The sequence below is a fragment of the Manacus candei genome, unplaced genomic scaffold, assembly GCF_025592945.1.
Source record: "Manacus candei isolate 608988 ecotype Guabito, Panama unplaced genomic scaffold, ASM2559294v1 h1tg000001l, whole genome shotgun sequence".
Taxonomy (NCBI): Eukaryota; Metazoa; Chordata; class Aves; order Passeriformes; family Pipridae; genus Manacus; species Manacus candei.
This window is the reverse complement of record NW_026138049.1, coordinates 43096-63568: the sequence shown is the minus strand read 5'-3', so window position 1 is coordinate 63568 and position 20473 is coordinate 43096. Positions and strand designations below refer to the sequence as shown.

General features: G+C 24.3%; 1 protein-coding gene across 1 annotated transcript in view; it reads right to left on the bottom strand.

Annotated features, from left to right (window-relative positions):
• The window catches only part of LOC127467101 (netrin receptor DCC-like), a gene marked incomplete at its 5' end in the record, with an annotated part of 78178 nt that overhangs the window by 21669 nt on the left and 36036 nt on the right, over positions 1 to 20473 (bottom strand). Inside the window, 4 exons of the mRNA XM_051779071.1 lie at positions 2933 to 3127; positions 6836 to 6943; positions 12758 to 12896; positions 19654 to 19892. Coding sequence (XP_051635031.1) covers positions 2933 to 3127; positions 6836 to 6943; positions 12758 to 12896; positions 19654 to 19892 — 681 coding nt within the window. The remainder of the gene's footprint in view (positions 1 to 2932; positions 3128 to 6835; positions 6944 to 12757; positions 12897 to 19653; positions 19893 to 20473) is intronic.

Genomic DNA, 20473 nt, shown 5'->3' with positions numbered 1-20473 from the left:
TCCCAAAAAAATCCCCCCAAAATCCCCCAAAAATCCCAAAAAATCCCCAAAAATTCCCCAAAAATCCCCAAAAATCCCCAAAAAATCCCCAAAAATCCCCAAAAAATCCCCAAAAAATCCCCAAAAAATCCCCAAAAAATCCTCAAAAAATCCCCAAAAATCCCCAAAAATCCCCAAAAATCCCAAAAAATCCCCAAAAAATCCCCAATAAATCCCCAAAAATTCCCCAAAAAATCCGCAAAAAATCCCAAAAAATCCCCAAAAAATCCACAAAAATCCCCAAAAAATCCCCAAAAAATCCCCAAAAAATCCCCCAAAAATCCCCAAAAAACCCCCCAAAATCCCCAAAAATCCCCAAAAAATCCCCAAAAAATCCCCAAAAATCCCCAAAAAATCCCCAAAAAATCCACAAAAAATTCCAAAAAAATCCCCAAAAAATCCCCAAAAAATCCCAGAAAAATCCAAAAAAATCCCCAAAAAATCCCCAAAAAATCCTCAAAAAATCCCCAAAAAATCCCCCAAAAATCCCCAAAAAATCCCCCAAAAATCCGCAAAAATCCCCAAAAAATCCCCAAAAAATTCCAAAAAAATCCCCCAAAAATCCCCAAAAAATCCCCCAAAAATCCGCAAAAATCCCCAAAAAATCCCCAAAAAATCCCAAAAAAATCCCCAAAAAATCCCAAAAAAATCCCCAAAAATCCCAAAAAAATCCCCAAAAATCCCCCCAAAATCCCCAAAAAATCCCCAATAAATCCCCAAAAATTCCACAAAAAATCCCAAAAAATCCCCAAAAAATCCCCGAAAAATCCTCAAAAAATCCCCAAAAAATCCCCAAAAAATCCCCAATAAATCCCCAAAAATTCCACAAAAAATCCCAAAAAATCCCCAAAAAATCCCCGAAAAATCCTCAAAAAATCCCCAAAAAATCCCCAAAAAATCCCCAAAAAATCCCCAAAAAATCCCCAAAAAATCCCCAAAAAATCCCCAAAAAATCCCCCCAAAATCCCCAAAAATCCCCAAAAATCCCCAAAAATCCCCAAAAAATCCCCGAAAAATCCTCAAAAAATTCCAAAAAAATCCCCAAAAAATCCCCAAAAATTCACCAAAAAATCCCCAAAAAATCCCCAAAAAATCCTCAAAAAATCCCAAAAAATCCCCAAAAAATCCCCAAAAAATCCCAAAAAAATCCCCCAAAAATCCCAAAAATATCCCCAAAATACCCCCAAAAATTCCCAAAAAATCCCCAAAAATCCCAAAAAATCCTGTAAAATTCCCCAAAAAATCCGCAAAAATCCCCAAAAAATCCCAAAAAAATCCCCAAAAATCCCAAAAAAATCCCCAAAAATCCCCCCAAAATCCCCAAAAAATCCCCAATAAATCCCCAAAAATTCCACAAAAAATCCCAAAAAATCCCCAAAAAATCCCCGAAAAATCCTCAAAAAATCCCCAAAAAATCCCCAAAAAATCCCCAAAAAATCCCCAAAAAATCCCAAAAAAAATCCTCAAAAAATCCCCCAAAAATCCCCAAAAAATCCCCAAAAAATCCCCAAAAAATCCCCCAAAAATCCCCAAAATACCCCCAAAAATCCCCAAAAAATCCCCAAAAAATCCCCAAAAAATCCCCAAAAAATCCCCAAAAAATCCCCAAAAATTCCCAAAAAAATCCCAAAAAATCCCCAAAAAATCCCAAAAAAATCCCAAAAAATCCCCAAAAAATCCCAAAAAAATCCCAAAAAAATCCCCCAAAAATCCCAAAAAATCCCCAAAAATCCCCAAAAATTCCCCAAAAAATCCCCAAAAAATCCCCAAAAAATCCCCCAAAAATCCCCGAAAAATCCCCAAAAAATCCCCAAAAAATCCCCAAAAAATTCTCAAAAAATCCTCAAAAATCCCCAAAAAATCCCCAAAAAATCCCCAAAAAATTCTCAAAAAATCCTCAAAAAATCCCCAAAAAATCCCCCAAAAATCCCCAAAAAGTCCCCAAAAAAATCCTCAAAAAATCCCAAAAAATCCCCAAAAAATCCCCCCAAAATCCCCCAAAAATCCCAAAAAATCCCCAAAAATTCCCCAAAAATCCCCAAAAATCCCTAAAAAATCCCCAAAAATCCCCAAAAAATCCCCAAAAAATCCCCAAAAAATCCCCAAAAAATCCCCAAAAAATCCCCAAAAATCCCCAAAAATCCCAAAAATCCCAAAAAATCCCCAAAAAATCCCAATAAATCCCCAAAAATTCCCCAAAAAATCCCCAAAAAATCCCAAAAAATCCCCAAAAAATCCACAAAAATCCCCAAAAAATCCCCAAAAAATCCCCAAAAAATCCCCCAAAAATCCCCAAAAAACCCCCCAAAATCCCCAAAAATCCCCAAAAAATCCCCAAAAAATCCCCAAAAATCCCCAAAAAATCCCCAAAAAATCCACAAAAAATTCAAAAAATCCCCAAAAAATCCCCAAAAAATCCCAGAAAAATCCAAAAAAATCCCCAAAAAATCCCCAAAAAATCCTCAAAAATCCCCAAAAAATCCCCCAAAAATCCCCAAAAAATCCCCCAAAAATCCGCAAAAATCCCCAAAAAATCCCCAAAAAATCCTCAAAAAATCCCCAAAAATCCCCAAAAAATCCCCAAAAAATCCCCAATAAATCCCAAAAAATCCCCAAAAAATCCCCGAAAAATCCTCAAAAAATCCCAAAAAATCCCCAAAAAATCCCCAAAAATCCCCAAAAATCCCCAAAAAATCCCCAAAAAATCCCCAAAAAATCCCAAAAAAATCCCAAAAATGCCCCAAAAAATTAGATTTTTTCCCCTAAAAATCAGATTTTTTCCCTAAAAAAATCAGATTTTTTCCCCTAAAAAATCAGATTTTTTTCCCTAAAAAAATCAGATTTTTTCCCCCAAAAATGCCATTTTTTTCCCAGAATAAAAAACCAACCAAACCTTTGAGTGTCCGATAAAAGAGGGGCTCCGAGAGGGGGCCGATCCCTTTGGAATTCCGGGCCTGGATGCGGAAATAGTAGCCGGAGTCGGGCTGGAGCTCCGGCAGTTGGTGGCTCAGGCGGTCGCCGGGCAGGGATTCCAGCAGCCAGGATTCCAGGGGCAGCGATCTCTCCGAGGTGTAGAAGAGGAGGTAGGCTGGGAAAATAATTAATTAATTATCGATGAATTAATTATTAATTATTAATTATTTATTAATTAATAATTTATTATTTATTTCTTATTTATTAATTTATTATTTATTATTTATTATTCAATTATTTATTTATTATTTATTATTTATTATTTATTATTTATTATTTATTATTTATTATTTATTATTTATTATTTTTTATTTATTATTTAATACTTATTATTTACTCTCAATTATTTACTATTAGTTATTGATATTAATTAATAAAATATATTAATATAATATGTAATTAATATATACCATAATATATAATCAATATATATTAATATATTAATATATGTTAATATACATATATATATCGATATACATTAATATTAATATAATTAATATCCATTAATATAATTAATATCCATTAATATATTAAGATATATTAGTATAATATGTAAGAATATATTTTATAATAATATAGTAATAAAATGGGTTTATTACTTAATTATCAATTATTAATTATTCGGTATTAGTTATTAATCATCAATTATCAATTATTTACTATTAGTTATTAATATTAATTAATAAAATATATTAATATAATAACGAATTAATATATACAATAATATATAAAATATATATATTAATATATTAGTAGACATTAATATACATTAATATTAATATAATTAATATCCATTAATATATTAAAATTTATTAATATAAGATATAATAATATATTTTATAATAATATAGTAATAAAAGAAGTTTATTAAATAATTATTAATTGATTATTAATTATTACTCATTAATTATTCACTACAAGTTATTTATATTAATTAATAAAATATATAAATATAATATAAAATTAATATATCCAATAATATATAATTATTATATATTAATAGATTAATAGACATTAATATACATTAATCTATTAATATACGTTAATATATTAATATACATTGATATTAATATAATTAATAGACATTAGTATATCGAAATATATTAATATAATATATAATAATATATTTTATAATAATGCAGTAATAAAATGGGTTTATTAAATAATTGTTTATTAATTATAAATTAATGATTATTAAGAATTAATTATTGATTATTAATTTTAATTATTTACTACTAGTTATTGATATTAATTAATAAAATTTATTAATATATGTAATTAATATATACAATAATATATAATTAATATAGATTAATATCTTAATATATATTAAGATACATTAATATATTAATATACATTAATATATATTAATCTGTTAATATACATTGATATTAATATAATTAATATACGTTAATATATTAAAATATATTAATATAATATATAATAATATAGTAATAAAATGGGTTTATTAATTAATTATTAACTGATTATTAATTATTATTTATTTACTATTAGTTATTGATATTAATTAATAAAATATATAAATATAATATGTACATAATATATGCAATAATTAATATATTAGTATACATTAATATACATTAATATATTAATATGCATTAATATTAAATAATTAATATACATTAATATATTAAAATATAATAAGAGATAATAATATATTTTATAATAATATAGTCATAAAATGGGTTTCTTAATTAATTATTTATTATTATTAATTATTAATTATCAATTATCAATTATTTCCTAGTAGTTATTGATATTAATTAATAAAATATATTAATATAATAAAATTAAAAATCCACAAAAATTTAAATAAAACTCTCTAAAAAATTAAATTAAAAATCCATTAAAAATTGAATTAAAATCCAATAAATTAAATTCAAAAATCCATTAAAAATCAAATGAAAAATCCATAAAAAATCAAAAATCCATAAAAAATTAAATAAAAATCCATAAAAATTAAATTAAAAATTAATAAAAAATTAAATAAAAAAGCCCAAAAAATTAAATTAAAAATCCATAAAAAATTAAATTAAAAATCCATCAAAAATTAAATAAAAATCCATAAAAATTAAATTAAAAATCCATAAAAATTTAAATAAAAATCCTTAAAAATCAAATTAAAAATCCATAAAAATTAAATAAAATCCATAAAAAATCAGATTAAAAATCCGTAAAAAATTAAATAAAAATCAATAAAAATCAGATTAAAAATCCGTAAAAAATCCAATTAAAAATCCGTAAAAAATTAAATTAAAAATCCACAAAAATTAAATTAAAAATCCATAAAAATTAAATAAAAATCTGCAAAAATTAAATAAAAGCCATAAAAATTAAATTAAAAATCCCTAAAAATTTAAATAAAAATCCATAAAAAATCAAATTAAAAATCCATAAAAAATCAGATTAAAAATCCATAAAAATTAAATTTAAAATCCATAAAAAATTAAATTAAAAATCCACAAAAAATTAAATTAAAAATCCATAAAAATTTAAATAAAAATCAATAAAAATCAAATTAAAAATCCCTAAAAAATCAAATTAAAAATCCTTAAAAAATCAAATTAAAAATCCATAAAAAATTAAATAAAATCCACAAAAAATTAAATTAAAAATCCATAAAAATTTAAATAAAAATCCACAAAAATTAAATTAAAAATCCATAAAAAATTAATTAAAAATCAATAAAAATCAAATTAAAAATCCCTAAAAAATCAAATTAAAAATCCTTAAAAAATCAAATTAAAAATCCATAAAAATTAAATTAAAAATAAAAAAAAAATTAATTTAAAAATCCATAAAATCAAATTAAAAATCCATCAAAATTCAATTAAAAATCCACAAAAATTAAATTAAAAATCCAGAAAAAATTAAATAAAAATCCGTAAAAATTAAATTAAAAATCCCTAAAAAATCAAATTAAAAATCCATAAAAAATTAATTAAAAATCAATAAAAAATTGAATAAAAATACATTAATAAATTAAATAAATATCTATTAAAATTAAATAAAAATGCATTTAAAAATAAATAAAAAATCCCTAAAAATTAAATTAAAGATCCTTAAAAAATCAAATTTGAAATCCCTAAAAATTAAATTAAAAATCCATAAAAATTTAAATAAAAATCCTTAAAAATCAAATTAAAAATCCAATAAATTAAATTAAAAATCCATCAAAAATCAAATTAAAAATCCGTAAAAAATCCAATTAAAAATCCCTAAAAAATCCAATTAAAAATCCCTAAAAATCAAATTAAAAATCAATAAAAAATTAAATAAAAATCCATAAAATATTAAATAAAATCCATAAAAATTAAATTAAAAATCCCTAAAAATGTAAATAAAAATCCTTAAAAATCAAATTAAAAATCCATAAAAAATTAATTAAAAATCCATAACTATTAAATAAAAATCCGTAAAAATTAATTAAAAATCCATAAAAAATCAAATTAAAAATCCATAAAAAATTAAATAAAAAATCCATAAAAAATCCATAAAAAATCCATAAAATTAAATTAAAAATCCCTAAAAAATCAAATTAGAAATCCCTAAAAAATCAAATTAAAAATCCATAAAAAATTAAATAAAATCCACAAAAAATTAAATTAAAAATCCATAAAAATTTAAACAAAAATCCTTAAAAATCAAATTAAAAATCCAATAAATTAAATTAAAAATCCATCAAAAATCAAATTAAAAACCCGTAAAAAATCCAATTAAAAATCCCTAAAAAATCCAATTTAAAAATCCCTAAAAAATGAATTAAAAATCCATTAAAATGAGATGAAATTTGCCATTTTACCGGTGATTTTGCCGTTGGCCTCCAGCGGCGGTTGCCAGCTCAGCGTCACCGCCCGGCCCTTCCCGTCCCGCGGGATCACCGTCAGATCCTTCGGAGCCGAGCCGGGAGCTGGAAAAAACGGGAATAAAACAGGGAAAAACGGGAATTTTTTGGGGCTAAAAAATCTCATTTTTTTCCCCAGAAAAATCAGAATTTTTTTCCAAAAAATCAGATTTTTTTCCCCAAAAAATCCCATTTTTTTCCCCAAAAAATCGCATTTTTTTCCCCAGAAAATCAGATTTTTTTGCCAAAAAATCCCGGTTTTACCCCCAAAAAATCAGATTTTTTTGGTAAAAAAATCCCTTTTTTGTTCCCCAGAAAATCAGATTTTTTTGCCAAAAAAATCTGATTTTTTTTTGCTAATAAATCACATTTTTTCCCCCAAAAAATCAGAATTTTTTGCCAAAAAATCAGGGTTTTTTTCCAGGAAAATCACATTTTTTTTCCCCAAAAAATCACATTTTTTTCCCCAGAAAATCAGAATTTTTTTCCCAAAAAATCCCATTTTTTCTCCTCAAAACTCAGAATTTTTTGCCAAAAAATGTGATTTTTTTTTGCTTAAAAATCCCATTTTTTTCCCCAAAAAATCCACTTTTTTTCCCAAAAACTCCATTTTTTTCCCCAGAAAAATCAGATTTTTTTCACCCCAAAAATCCCATTTTTTCCCCAGAAAATCAGAATTTTTTGCCAAAAAATCTGATTTTTTTTACTAAAAAATCCCATTTTTTTTCCCAGAAAATCACATTTTTTTCTCCAGAAAATCAGATTTTTTTTCCCCAAAAAATCCCATTTTTTCCCCCAAAAAATCAGAATTTTTTGCAAAAAAATCCGATTTTTTTTTGCTAAAAAATCCCATTTTTTTCCCCAAAAAATCAGAATTTTTTCTCCAGAAAATCAGAATTTTTTCCCCAGAAAATCATAATTTTTTTCCACAAAAAATTATTTTTTTTCTCCAAAAAAATCACATTTTTTCCCCCAAAACCCCACATTTTTTCCCCCAAAAAAATCCCATTTTTTCACCAAAAAAATCTCATTTTTTAGGGAAAAAAATCTGATTTTTTGGGGAAGAAAATGTGATTTTTTGGGGAAAAAATTCTGATTTTTGGGGGAAAAAAATGTGAATTTTTGGGGGAAAAAATGTGATTTTTGGGGGGAAAAAATGTGATTTTTTGGGGGAAAAAATGTGATTTTTTGGGGAAAAAATGTGATTTTTTGGGGAAAAAAAGTGATTTTTTTGGAGAAAAAAATGTGATTTTTTGGGGAAAAAATGTGATTTTTTGGGGGAAAAAAATCTGATTTTTTGGGGAAAAATCTGATTTTTTTGGGGTAAAAAATGGGATTTTTTGGGGAAAAAAGTGTGGTTTTTTGAGGAAAAAAATCTGATTTTTTGGGGAAAAAAAGTGATTTTTTTGGAGAAAAAAATGTGATTTTTTGGGGAAAAAAATGTGATTTTCTGGGGAAAAAATGTGATTTTCTGGGGGAAAAAATGTGATTTTTTGAGGGAAAAAATGTGATTTTTTTGGGAAAAAATGTGATTTTTGGGGGGAAAAAATCCTATTTTATTGCCAAAAAAATCCGATTTTAATGCGGAAAAAATCACATTTTTGGCCATAAAAATGTCATTTTTTGGCCTAAAATCGTCATTTTTTCACCGTTTGACTCCATTTTTTTTGCCGGATTTTTTTTCCATGGAATTTTTGGGAATTTTGCGGACCTGCCTCGAGGGTGGTGGCGTGGGCTGTCATGCTCCACGTTCAACCCCATTTTTTCCCATAAAAGCTCCATTTTTTCCCCCAAAAATCAGAATTTTTTGGTGAAAAATCAGATTTTTTTTTACTAAAAAATGTGATTTTTTAGGGAAAAAAATGTGATTTTTTGGGGGAAAAAATGTGATTTTTGGGGGAAAAAAATGTGATTTTTTTGGGAAAAAAATCTGATTTTTTTGGGAAAAAATGTGATTTTTTGGGGGAAAAAATGTGATTTTTTGGTGGAAAAAATGTGATTTTTTGGGGGAAAAAATGTGATTTTTGGGGGAAAAAAAGTGATTTTTTTGGGGAAAAAATGTGATTTTTTGGGGAAAAAAAGTGATTTTTTGGAGAAAAAAATGTGATTTTTTGGGGAAAAAAATGTGATTTTTTGGGGAAAAAAATGTGATTTTCTGGGGGAAAAATGTGATTTTTTGGGGAAAAATGTGGTTTTTTGGGGGAATAAATGGGATTTTTTTGGGGAAAAAATATTGTTTTTTGGGGAAAAAATGTGAATTTTTTTCAAAAAAAATTAGATTTTTTAGCAAAAAAAATGTGATTTTTTTGGGGGGAAAAATTTGATTTTTAGGGGAGAAAAATGTGATTTTTTGGGGGAAAAAATGTGATTTTTTGGGAAAAAAAATGTGATTTTTGGGGGGAAAAAATGTGATTTTTTTTCAAAAAAAATCTGATTTTTTAGCAAAAAAAATGTGATTTTTGGGGGGAAAAAATGTGATTTTTTGGGGAAAAAAATCTGATTTTTAGGGGAGAAAAATCTGATTTTTTGGGGAAAAAAATCTGATTTTTTGGGGAAAAAAAATGTGATTTTTGGGGGGGAAAAATGTGATTTTTTTGGGGGAAAAAATCCCATTTTATTGCCAAAAAATCCCATTTTATTGCAAAAAAATCCGATTTTAATGCGAAAAAAATCACATTTTTGGCCATAAAAATGTCATTTTTTGGCCTAAAAACTTCATTTTTTCACCGTTTGACTCCATTTTTTTTGCCGGATTTTTTTTCCATGGAATTTTTGGGAATTTTGCGGACCTGCCTCAAGGGTGGTGGCGTGGGCTGTCATGCTCCACGTTCAAGCCCATTTTTTCCCATAAAAGCTCCATTTTTTCCCCAAAAAATCAGAATTTTTTGGTGAAAAATCAGATTTTTTTTTGCTAAAAAAAGTGATTTTTTGGGGGAAAAAAATGGGATTTTTTAACAAAAAAAATCTGATTTTTGGGGAAAAAATTCTGATTTTTTGGAGAAAAAATGGGATTTTTTGGGGGAAAAAATCACATTTTTTGGGGGGGAAAAATCTGATTTTTTGGGGAAAAAAATGTGATTTTTTGGGGAAAAAATGTGATTTTTTGGGGAAAAAAATGTGATTTTTTGGGGAAAAAAATGTGATTTTTTGGGGAAAAAATGTGATTTTTTGGGTGAAAAAATCTGATTTTTTGGGGAAAAAATGTGATTTTTTGGGGATAAAAATGTGATTTTTTTTGGGGAAAAATGTGATTTTTTGGGGAAAAAATGTGATTTTTTTTGGGAAAAAATGTGGTTTTTTGGGGGAATAAATGGGATTTTTTGGGGGAAAAAATATTGTTTTTTGGGGAAAAAATGTGAATTTTTTTCAAAAAAAATTAGATTTTTTAGCAAAAAAAATGTGATTTTTTTGGGGGGAAAAATTTGATTTTTAGGGGAGAAAAATGTGATTTTTTGGGGGAAAAAATGTGATTTTTTGGGAAAAAAAATGTGATTTTTGGGGGGAAAAAATGTGATTTTTTTTCAAAAAAAATCTGATTTTTTAGCAAAAAAAATGTGATTTTTTGGGGGAATAAATGTGAATTTTTGGGGGGAAAAAATGTGATTTTTTGGGGAAAAAATGTGATTTTTTTGGGGAAAAAATGTGATTTTTTGGGGAAAAAATCTGATTTTTTTGGGAAAAAAATGTGATTTTCTGGGGGAAAAAATGTGATATTTTGGGGGAAAAAATGTGATTTTTTGGGGAAAAAAATCTAATTTTTTGGGGGGAAAAAATGTGATGTTTTGGGGAAAAAAATGTGATTTTTTGGGGGAAAAATCTGATTTTTTGGGTAGAAAAATGTGATTTTTTGGGGAAAAAATGTGATTTTTTGGGGGAAAAAATGTGATTTTTTTTGGGAAAAAATGTGGTTTTTTGGGGGAAAAATTGTGATTTTTTGGGGGAAAAAATGTGATTTTTTGGGGGAAAAAGTCTGATTTTTTGGGGAAAAAATGGGATATTTTAGCAAAAAAAAATCTGATTTTTTGGGGTAAAAAATCTAATTTTTGGGGGAAAAAATGTGATTTTTTGGGGGAAAAAATGTGATTTTTTGGGGGAAAAAATGTGATTTTTTGGGGAAAAAATGTGATTTTTTGGGGAAAAAAATGTGATTTTTTAGGGAAAAAAATGTGATTTTTGGGGAAAAAAATGTGATTTTTGGGGAAAAAAATGTGATTTTTGGGGGGAAAAAATCCCATTTTAATGCAAAAAAAATCCAATTTTAATGCGAAAAAAATCAGATTTTTGGCCATAAAAATGTCATTTTTTGGCCTAAAAACGTCATTTTTTCACCGTTTGACTCCATTTTTTTTGCCAGATTTTTTTTCCATGGAATTTTTGGGAATGTTGCGGACCTGCCTCGAGGGTGGTGGCGTGGGCTGTCATGCTCCACGTTCAACCCCATTTTTTCCCATAAAAGCTCCATTTTTTCCCCAAAAAATCAGAATTTTTTGGCAAAAAATCAGGGTTTTTTTTCCTAAAAAATGTGATTTTTTGGGGGAAAAAATGGGATTTTTTAACAAAAAAAATCTGATTTTTGGGGAAAAAATTCTGATTTTTTGGAGAAAAAATGGGATTTTTTGGGGAAAAAAATCACATTTTTTGATGGGGAAAAATCTGATTTTTTGGGAAAAAAAATGTGATTTTTTGGGGGAAAAAATCTGATTTTTTGGGGGAAAAAATGTGATTTTCTGGGGGAAAAAATGTGATATTTTGGGAAAAAATCTGATTTTTTAGGGAAAAAAATGTGATTTTTTGGGGGAAAAATGTGATTTTTTGGGGGAAAAAATGGGATTTTTTGGGGAAAAAAGTGTGGTTTTTTGAGGAAAAAAATCTGATTTTTTGGAGAAAAAAACGTGGTTTTTTGGGGGAATAAATGGGATTTTTTGGGAAAAAAAATGTGATTTTTGGGGGGAAAAAATGTGATTTTTTTTCAAAAAAAATCTGATTTTTTAGCAAAAAAAATGTGATTTTTTGGGGGAAAAAATGTGATTTTTTGGGGGAAAAAATGTGATTTTTTGGGGAAAAAATGTGATTTTTTGGGGAAAAAATGTGATATTTTGGGGAAAAAAATGTGATTTTTTAGGGAAAAAATGTGATTTTCTGGGGGAAAAAATGTGATTTTTTTGGGGAAAAAAAGTGATTTTTTTGGGGAAAAAATGTGATTTTTTGGGGAAAAAAAGTGATTTTTTGGAGAAAAAAATGTGATTTTTTGGGGAAAAAAATGTGATTTTTTAGGGAAAAAAATCTGGGTTTTTGGGGAAAAAATGTGATTTTTTGGGGAAAAAATGTAATTTTTTGGGGGAAAAAATGTGATTTTTGGGGGAAAAAAATGTGATTTTTTTGGGGAAAAAATGTGATTTTTTGGGGGAAAAAATGTGATTTTTGGGGGAAAAAAATGTGATTTTTTTGGGGAAAAAATGTGATTTTTTGGGAAAAAAATCTGATTTTTTGGGGGAAAAAATGTGATTTTTTGGGGGGAAAAATGTGATTTTTTGGGGAAAAAATGTGATTTTTTAGCAAAAAAAATGTGATTTTTTTTGGGAAAAAATGTGGTTTTTTGGGGGAAAAATTGTGATTTTTTGGGGGAAAAGATGTGATTTTTTAGGGAAAAAATCTGATTTTTTAGCAAAAAAAATCTGATTTTTGGGGGAATAAATGTGATTTTTTGGGGGGAAAAAATCCCATTTTATTGCCAAAAAAATCCAATTTTAATGCGAAAAAAATCACATTTTTGGCCATAAAAATGTCATTTTTTGGCCTAAAAACGTCATTTTTTCACCGTTTGACTCCATTTTTTTTGCCAGATTTTTTTTCCATGGAATTTTTGGGAATGTTGCGGACCTGCCTCGAGGGTGGTGGCGTGGGCTGTCATGCTCCAGGTGCTGGAGCGGCGGCCTTTGGTGACGAGGACGGCGAATTCGTAGCCGGTGTTGGGTTTGAGGCCGGAGATGAGGTGGGAGAGGGAGGTGGTGTCGGCCGACTGCGGGCGAGAGGAAAGAGTAGTTAAGAAATTAGAAATAATAATAAAAAATTAAAAATAAAAAATGAAAAGTGAAAATAAAAAAATAAAAAATGAAAAAATTAATAGAAGAGAAATTAATATATAAGAGAATAATAAAAATACAATATAAAATTATGAAAAATAAAGAATAAATAATAAATAATAAATAATGAATAATAAATAATAAATGATAAATAATAAATAATAAATAATAAATGATAAATAATAAATAATAAATAATAAAAAATTAAAAATAAAAAATAAAAAGTAAAAATAAAAAAATAAAAAATCAAAAAATTAATAGAAGAGAAATTAATATATAAGAGAATAATAAAAATAAAATATAAAATTATGAAAAATAAAGAATAAATAATAAATAATAAATAATAAATAATGAATAATAAATAATAAATGATAAATAATAAATAATAAATAATAAATAATAAATAATAAATAATAAATAATAAAAAATTAAAAATAAAAAATAAAAAAATAAAAATAAAAAAATTAATAGAAGAGAAATTAATATATAAGAAAATAATAAAAATAAAATATAAAATTATGAAAAATAAAGAATAAATAATAAATAATAAATAATGAATAATAAATAATAAATAATAAATAATAAATAATAAATAATAAAGAATAAAGAATAAATAATAAATAATAAATAATAAATAATTAAAAATAAAAAATAAAAAGTAAAAATAAAAAAATAAAAAATGAAAAAATTAATAGAAGAGAAATTAATATATAAGAAAATAATAAAAATAAAATGTAAAATTATGAAAAATAAAGAATAAAGAATAAAGAATAAAGAATAAATAATAAATAATAAATAATAAATAATAAATAATAAAGAATAAATAATAAAAAATTAAAAATAAAAAATAAAAAGTAAAATAAAAAAAAAATAAAAAAATTAATAAAAGAGAAATTAATATATAAGAAAATAATAAAAATAAAATATAAAATTATGAAAAATAAAGAATAAATAATAAATAATAAATAATGAATAATAAATGATAAATAATAAATAATAAATAATAAATAATAAATAATAAATGATAAATAATAAATAATAAATAATAAATAATAAAAAATAAATAATAAATATAAAAATAAAATAAAAATAAAATAAAGAAGAACACTTGAAAATAAAAAAGGGAAAAAAAATAATAAAAATAAAAGTAAAATAAAGAATAAATAATCAAAAGAGAAATAAAATTTAAAAAATAAAAATAAAAAATAAAAATTAAAATAATAAAAAGAAAAATTAAAATATAAAAAATAAAATATAAGAAAATACTAAAATATAAATAATAAAAATAGAAATAAAATTTAAAAATAAAAATAAAAAATAAAAATTAAAATAATAAAAATAAAAATTAAAATATAAAAAATAAAATATAAGAAAATACTAAAATATAAAAAATTAAAAATATAATAAATAAAATAATAACGAAGAAAATAAAAAAATAAAAAAAAATAAAATAAATAAAAAAAGAATAAGCAATAATAAAAATAAAAAATAAAAAAAAAATAAAAATAATAAAAAAATAAAAAATAAGAAATAAAAAATAGAAAATAAAAATAAAAAATAAAAAATAAGAAATAAAAAATAAAACATAAAAAATAATAAATAATAAATAGAAAATAAGAAATAAGAAATAAAAAATAAGAAATAAAAAATAAAAAATAAAAAATAAAAATAAGAAATAAGAAATAAAAAATAAGAAACAAAAAATAACAAAATAAGAAATAAAAAAATAAAAAATAAGAAATAAAAAATAAAAAATAAGAAATAAAAAATAACAAAATAATGAAAAATAAGAAATAAGAAATAAAAAATAACAAAATAAATAATGAAAAATAAGAAATAAGAAATAAAAAATAAGAAATAAAAAATAAAAAATTAAAAAAAATAAAAAAAATAACAAAATAATAAATAAAAAATAACAAAATAAAAAAAAAAATAATAAATAAAAAATAAGAAAATAAAAAATAAAAAATAAAAAATAAAATGTAAAAATAACAAAATAAAAAATAAAAAATAAAAAATAAAAAATAAAAAATAAAAAATAAAAAATAAAAAATAAAAAATAAGAAATAAAAAATAAAAAATAAAAAATAAAAAATAAGAAATAAAAAATAAGAAATAAAAAATAAAAAATAAAAAATAAGAAATAAAAAGAAATAAAAAATAACAAAAGAAATAAGAAAATAAGAAATAACAAATAAAAAATAAAAAACTAAAAAAATAAAAAAAAATAAAAAATAAAAAATAAAAAATAAAAAATAAAAAAAAATAAAAAAATAAAAAATAAGAAATAAAAATAAAAAATAAGAAATAAAAAAATAAAAATAAAAAATAAAAAATAAGAAATAAAAAATAACAAAATAAAAATAAAAAATAAGAAATGAAGAATAAAAAATAAAAAATAACAAAATAAAAAATAAAAAATAAAATAAAAATAAACAATAAGAAATAAAAAATAAAAAATAAAAAATGAAAAATAAGAAATAAAAAATAACAAAATAAAAAAAATAAGAAATAAAAAATAACAAAATAAAAAAAAGAAATAATGAATAAAAATAAAAAATAAGAAATAAAAAATAAAAAATAATAATAATGAAAAAAAAAATAAAAAATAAAAATATAAAAAATAAGAAATAAGAAATAAAAAATAAAAAATAAAAAATAAAAAATAAGAAATAAAAAATAACAAAACAAAAAATAAAAAATAAGAAAAAAAAAAGAAATAAAAAATAAGAAATAAAAAATAATAAATAATAAATAGAAAATAAGAAATAAAAAATAAAAAATAAAAAATAACAAAATAAAAAATAAAAAATAAGAAATAAAAAATAACAAAATAAAAATAAAAAAAAAAAATAAAGAATAAAGAATAAAAAAAAAATAACAAAATAAAAAATAAAAAATAAAATAAAAATAAACAATAAGAAATAAAAAATAAAAAATAAAAAATGAAAAATAAGAAATAAAAAATAACAAAATAAAAAATAAAAAATAAGAAATAAAGAATAAAAAAAAAATAACAAAATAAAAAATAAAAAATAAAATAAAAATAAACAATAAGAAATAAAAAATAACAAATAAAAAATGAAAAATAAGAAATAAAAAATAACAAAATAAAAAATAAAAAATAAGAAATAAAAAATAAACAATAAAAAAATAAGAAATAAAAAATAACAAAATAAAAAAATAAGAAATAAAAAATAACAAAATAAAAAAATAAAAAATAAAAAATAACAAAATAAAAAATAAGAAATAAAAAATAACAAAATAAAAAATAATAAATAAAAAATAAAAAATAAAAAATAAGAAATAAGAAATAAAAAATAAAAAATAAAAATAAAAATAAAAATAAAATAAAAAAGAAAAGAACAAATAATAAAAAATAAAAAATAAAAATTATAAATAAGAAAATAAATAGAAAAAATAAAATATAAAAAATAAAAACAATAAATAAGAAAATAATAAATAATAAAATTAAAAATAAAAATAAAAATAAAAAATAATTTAAAAGAATAATAAAATAATAAAAAATAATAAATAAGAAAATAAGTAATAAAATAATAAAATTCCACAAAAAATCACAAAAATTCCCCCAAAAATCCCCAAAAATTCCCCAAAAAATCTCCCAAAAAATCCCAAAAAAATTCCCTAGAAATTCCCAAAAAAATCCCCAAAAATCCCCAAAAAATCCCAAAAAAATCCCTAAAAAATCCTTAAAATATCCCCTAAAAAATCCCCAAAAAATCCCCAAAAAATCCCAAAAAAATCCCATAAAAATCCCCAAAAAACCCCCAAAAATCCCCCAAAAATCCCAAAAAATCCCCAAAAAATCCCTAAAAAATCCCCAAAATATCCCCTAAAAAATCCCCAAAAAATCCCCAAAAAAATCCCAAAAAATCCCCGAAAAATCCCCAAAAAATCCCAAAAAAATCCCAAAAAAATCTCTAAAAATCCCCAAAAAATCCCCAAAAAATCCCCCAAAAATTCCCAAAAATTCCCCAAAAATCCCTAAAAAATCCCCAAAAAATCCCCAAAAAATTCCCAAAAAATCCCATAAAAATCCAAAAAAATCCCCAAAAAATCCCCAAAAAAATCCCAAAAAATCCCCAAAAAATCCCTAAAAAATCCCCAAAATATCCCCAAAAAATCCCCAAAAAATCCCCAAAAAATCCCCCAAAAATCCCCAAAAAATCCCAAAAAAATCCCAAAAAAATCTCTAAAAATCCCCAAAAAATCCCCAAAAAATCCCCAAAAATCCCTAAAAATCCCCAAAAAATCCCAAAAAAATCTCCAAAAAATCTCCAAAAATCCCCAAAAAAATCCACAAAAAATCCCAAAAAATCCCCGAAAAATCTCCAAAAAATCCCCAAAAAGTCCCTAAAAAATCCCCAAAAAATCTCCAAAAAATTCCCCAAAAATCCCAAAAAAATCTCCAAAAAATCCCCCAAAAATCCCCAAAAAATCCCCAAAAAATCCCAAAAAAATTCCCTAGAAATTCCCCAAAAAATCCCCAAAAATCCCCAAAAAATCCCCAAAAATCCCCCAAAAAACCCAAAAAAATCCCCCAAAAAATCCCAAAAAATTCCCCAAAAATCCCCAAAAATTCCACAAAAAATCCCTCAAAAATCCCCCAAAAATTCCCAAAAAATCCCCAAAAAATCCCAAAAAAATCCCATAAAAATCCCCAAAAATCCCCCAAAAATCCCCAAAAAATCCCTTAAAAATCCCAAAAAAATCCCCAAAAAATCCCAAAAAAATCCCTAAAAAGTCTCTAAAAATCCCCAAAAAATCCCCCAAAAATCCCAAAAAAATCCCAAAAAAATCTCTAAAAATCCCCAAAAAATCCCCAAAAAATCCCCAAAACTCCCCAAAAAATCCCAAAAAATTCCCAAAAAATCCCATTAAAATCCCCAAATATCCCCAAAAAATCCCCAAAAAATCCCCAAAAAATCCCAAAAAATCCCCGAAAAATCCCCAAAAAATCCCCAAAAAATCCCTAAAAAATCCAAAAAAAATCCCCAAAAAATCCCTAAAAAATCCCAAAAAATCCCCAAAAAATCCCCAAAAATCCCCCAAAAATCCCAAAAAATCCCCAAAAAATCCCTAAAAAATCCCCAAAATATCCCCTAAAAATCCCCAAAAAATCCCCAAAAAGTCCCCAAAAAATCCCCAAAAAATCCCCGAAAAATCCCCAAAAATCTCCAAAAAATCCCAAAAAATCCCCAAAAAATCCCAAAAAATCCCCAAAAAATCCCAAAAAAATCCCCAAAAAATCCCCAAAAAATCCCCCAAAAATCCCAAAAAAATCCCCAAAAAACCCCCAAAAAATCCCCAAAAAATCCCCAAAAATCCCCAAAAAATCCCCAAAAAAATTCCCCACAGAATTCCCCAAAAAATCCCCAAAAATCCCCAAAAAATCCCCAAAAATCCCCCAAAAAACCCAAAAAAATCCCCCAAAAAATCCCAAAAAATTCCCCAAAAATCCCCAAAAATTCCACAAAAAATCCCTCAAAAATCCCCCAAAAATTCCCAAAAAATCCCAAAAAATCCCCAAAAAATCCCTAAAAATCCCCAAAAATCCCCAAAAAATCCCAAAAAATCCCCAAAAAATCCCAAAAAATCCCCGAAAAATCCTATAAAAATCCCCAAAAAAATCCCAAAAATTCCCGAAAAAATCCCCAAAAATTCCCTAAAAAATCCCCCAAAAAATCCCAAAAAAATCCCCAAAAAATCCCCAAAAAATCCCCCAAAAAATCCCAAAAACTCCCAAAAAAATCCCCAAAAAATCCCAAAAAATCCCCAAAAAATCCCAAAAAAATCCCCAAAAAATCCCAAAAAATCCCCAAAAAATCCCCAAAAATCCCCAAAAATCTCCAAAAAATCCCCAAAAAATCCCCAAAAAATCCTCTAAAAATCCCCAAAAAATCCCAAAAAAATCCCAAAAAAATCCCCAAAAAATCCCCCAAAAATCCCAAATAATCCCCAAAAAAATCCCAAAAAAATCCCAAAAAATCCCCAAAAAATCCCCAAAAATCCCTAAAAAATCCCCAAAATATCCCAAAAAAATCCCCAAAAAATCCCAAAAAATCCCCGAAAAATCTCCAAAAAATCCCAAAAAAATCCCAAAAAAATCGCTAAAAATCCCCAAAAAATCCCCAAAAAATCCCCAAAAAATCCTATAAAAATCCCCAAAAAAATCCCCAAAAAATCCCAAAAAATCCCCAAAAATTCCCTAAAAAATCCCCAAAAAAATCCCAAAAAAATCCCAAAAATTCCCAAAAAATCCCCAAAAATCCCTAAAAAATCCCTAAAAATTCCCCAAAAAATCCCCAAAAAATCCCAAAAAAATCCCAAAAAAATCCCTAAAAAAATCCCAATAAATCCCAAAAAAATCATCAAAAAATCCCAAAAAATCCCCAAAAAATCCCAAAAAAATCCCAAAAAAATCCCAAAAAAATCTCTAAAAATCCCCAAAAAATCCCAAAAAAATCCCCAAAAATCCCCAAAAAATCCTCAAAAAATCCCTAAAAAATCCCCTAAAAAATCCCCAAAAAATCCCCAAAAAATTCCCAAAAAATCCCATAAAAATCCAAAAAAATCCCCAAAAAATCCCCCAAAAAATCCCAAAAAAATCCCTAAAAAAATCCCAATAAATCCCCAAAAAATCCCCAAAAATCCCCAAAATTTTGGACCCACCTTATACTTGGCGTTGGCGACTCCGCTGCTCCTCCAGCGGACGGTGTAGAAGCGCAATTCCGGGGATTTCTGGTTTTTCGGGATGGAGTTGTCGGCCCACGTGACCCGGACGGATTCCGGGCCCAAGGGCGTGGCCTGGACGCCGACGGGGGGGAGCATGGGGGCGGCAAAATCTGGGAATGCCGTCGGGAAAGGGTCAAGGAGAGGAGAGAAATCAACGTCCGAAGCCTCGGCGGGATCTTGGAATTCCAAGGGAAAAATTGGGAATAATAAAATGGAAATAAAATGGAAATAAAATGGAAATAAAATGGAAATAAAATTGAAATAAAATTGAAATAAAATTGAAATAAAATGGAAATAAAATGGAAATAAAATGGAAATAAAATTGAAATAAAATGGAAATAAAATTGAAATAAAAGCGAAATAAAATGGAAATAAAATGGAAATAAAATGGAAATAAAATGGAAATAAAATCGAAATAAAATGGAAATAAAATGGAAATAAAATTGAAATAAAATCGAAATAAAATCAAAATAAAAGCGAAATAAAATTGAAATAAAATCGAAATAAAAGCGAAATAAAAGCAAAATAAAATTGAAATAAAATGGAAATAAAATCGAAATAAAAGCAAAATAAAATTGAAATAAAATGGAAATAAAATTGAAATAAAATGGAAATAAAATCGAAATAAAATGGAAATAAAATGGAAATAAAATTGAAATAAAAGCGAAATAAAATGGAAATAATTTGGAAATAAAATTGAAATAAAATGGAAATAAAATGGAAATAAAATTGAAATAAAATTGAAATAAAATCGAAA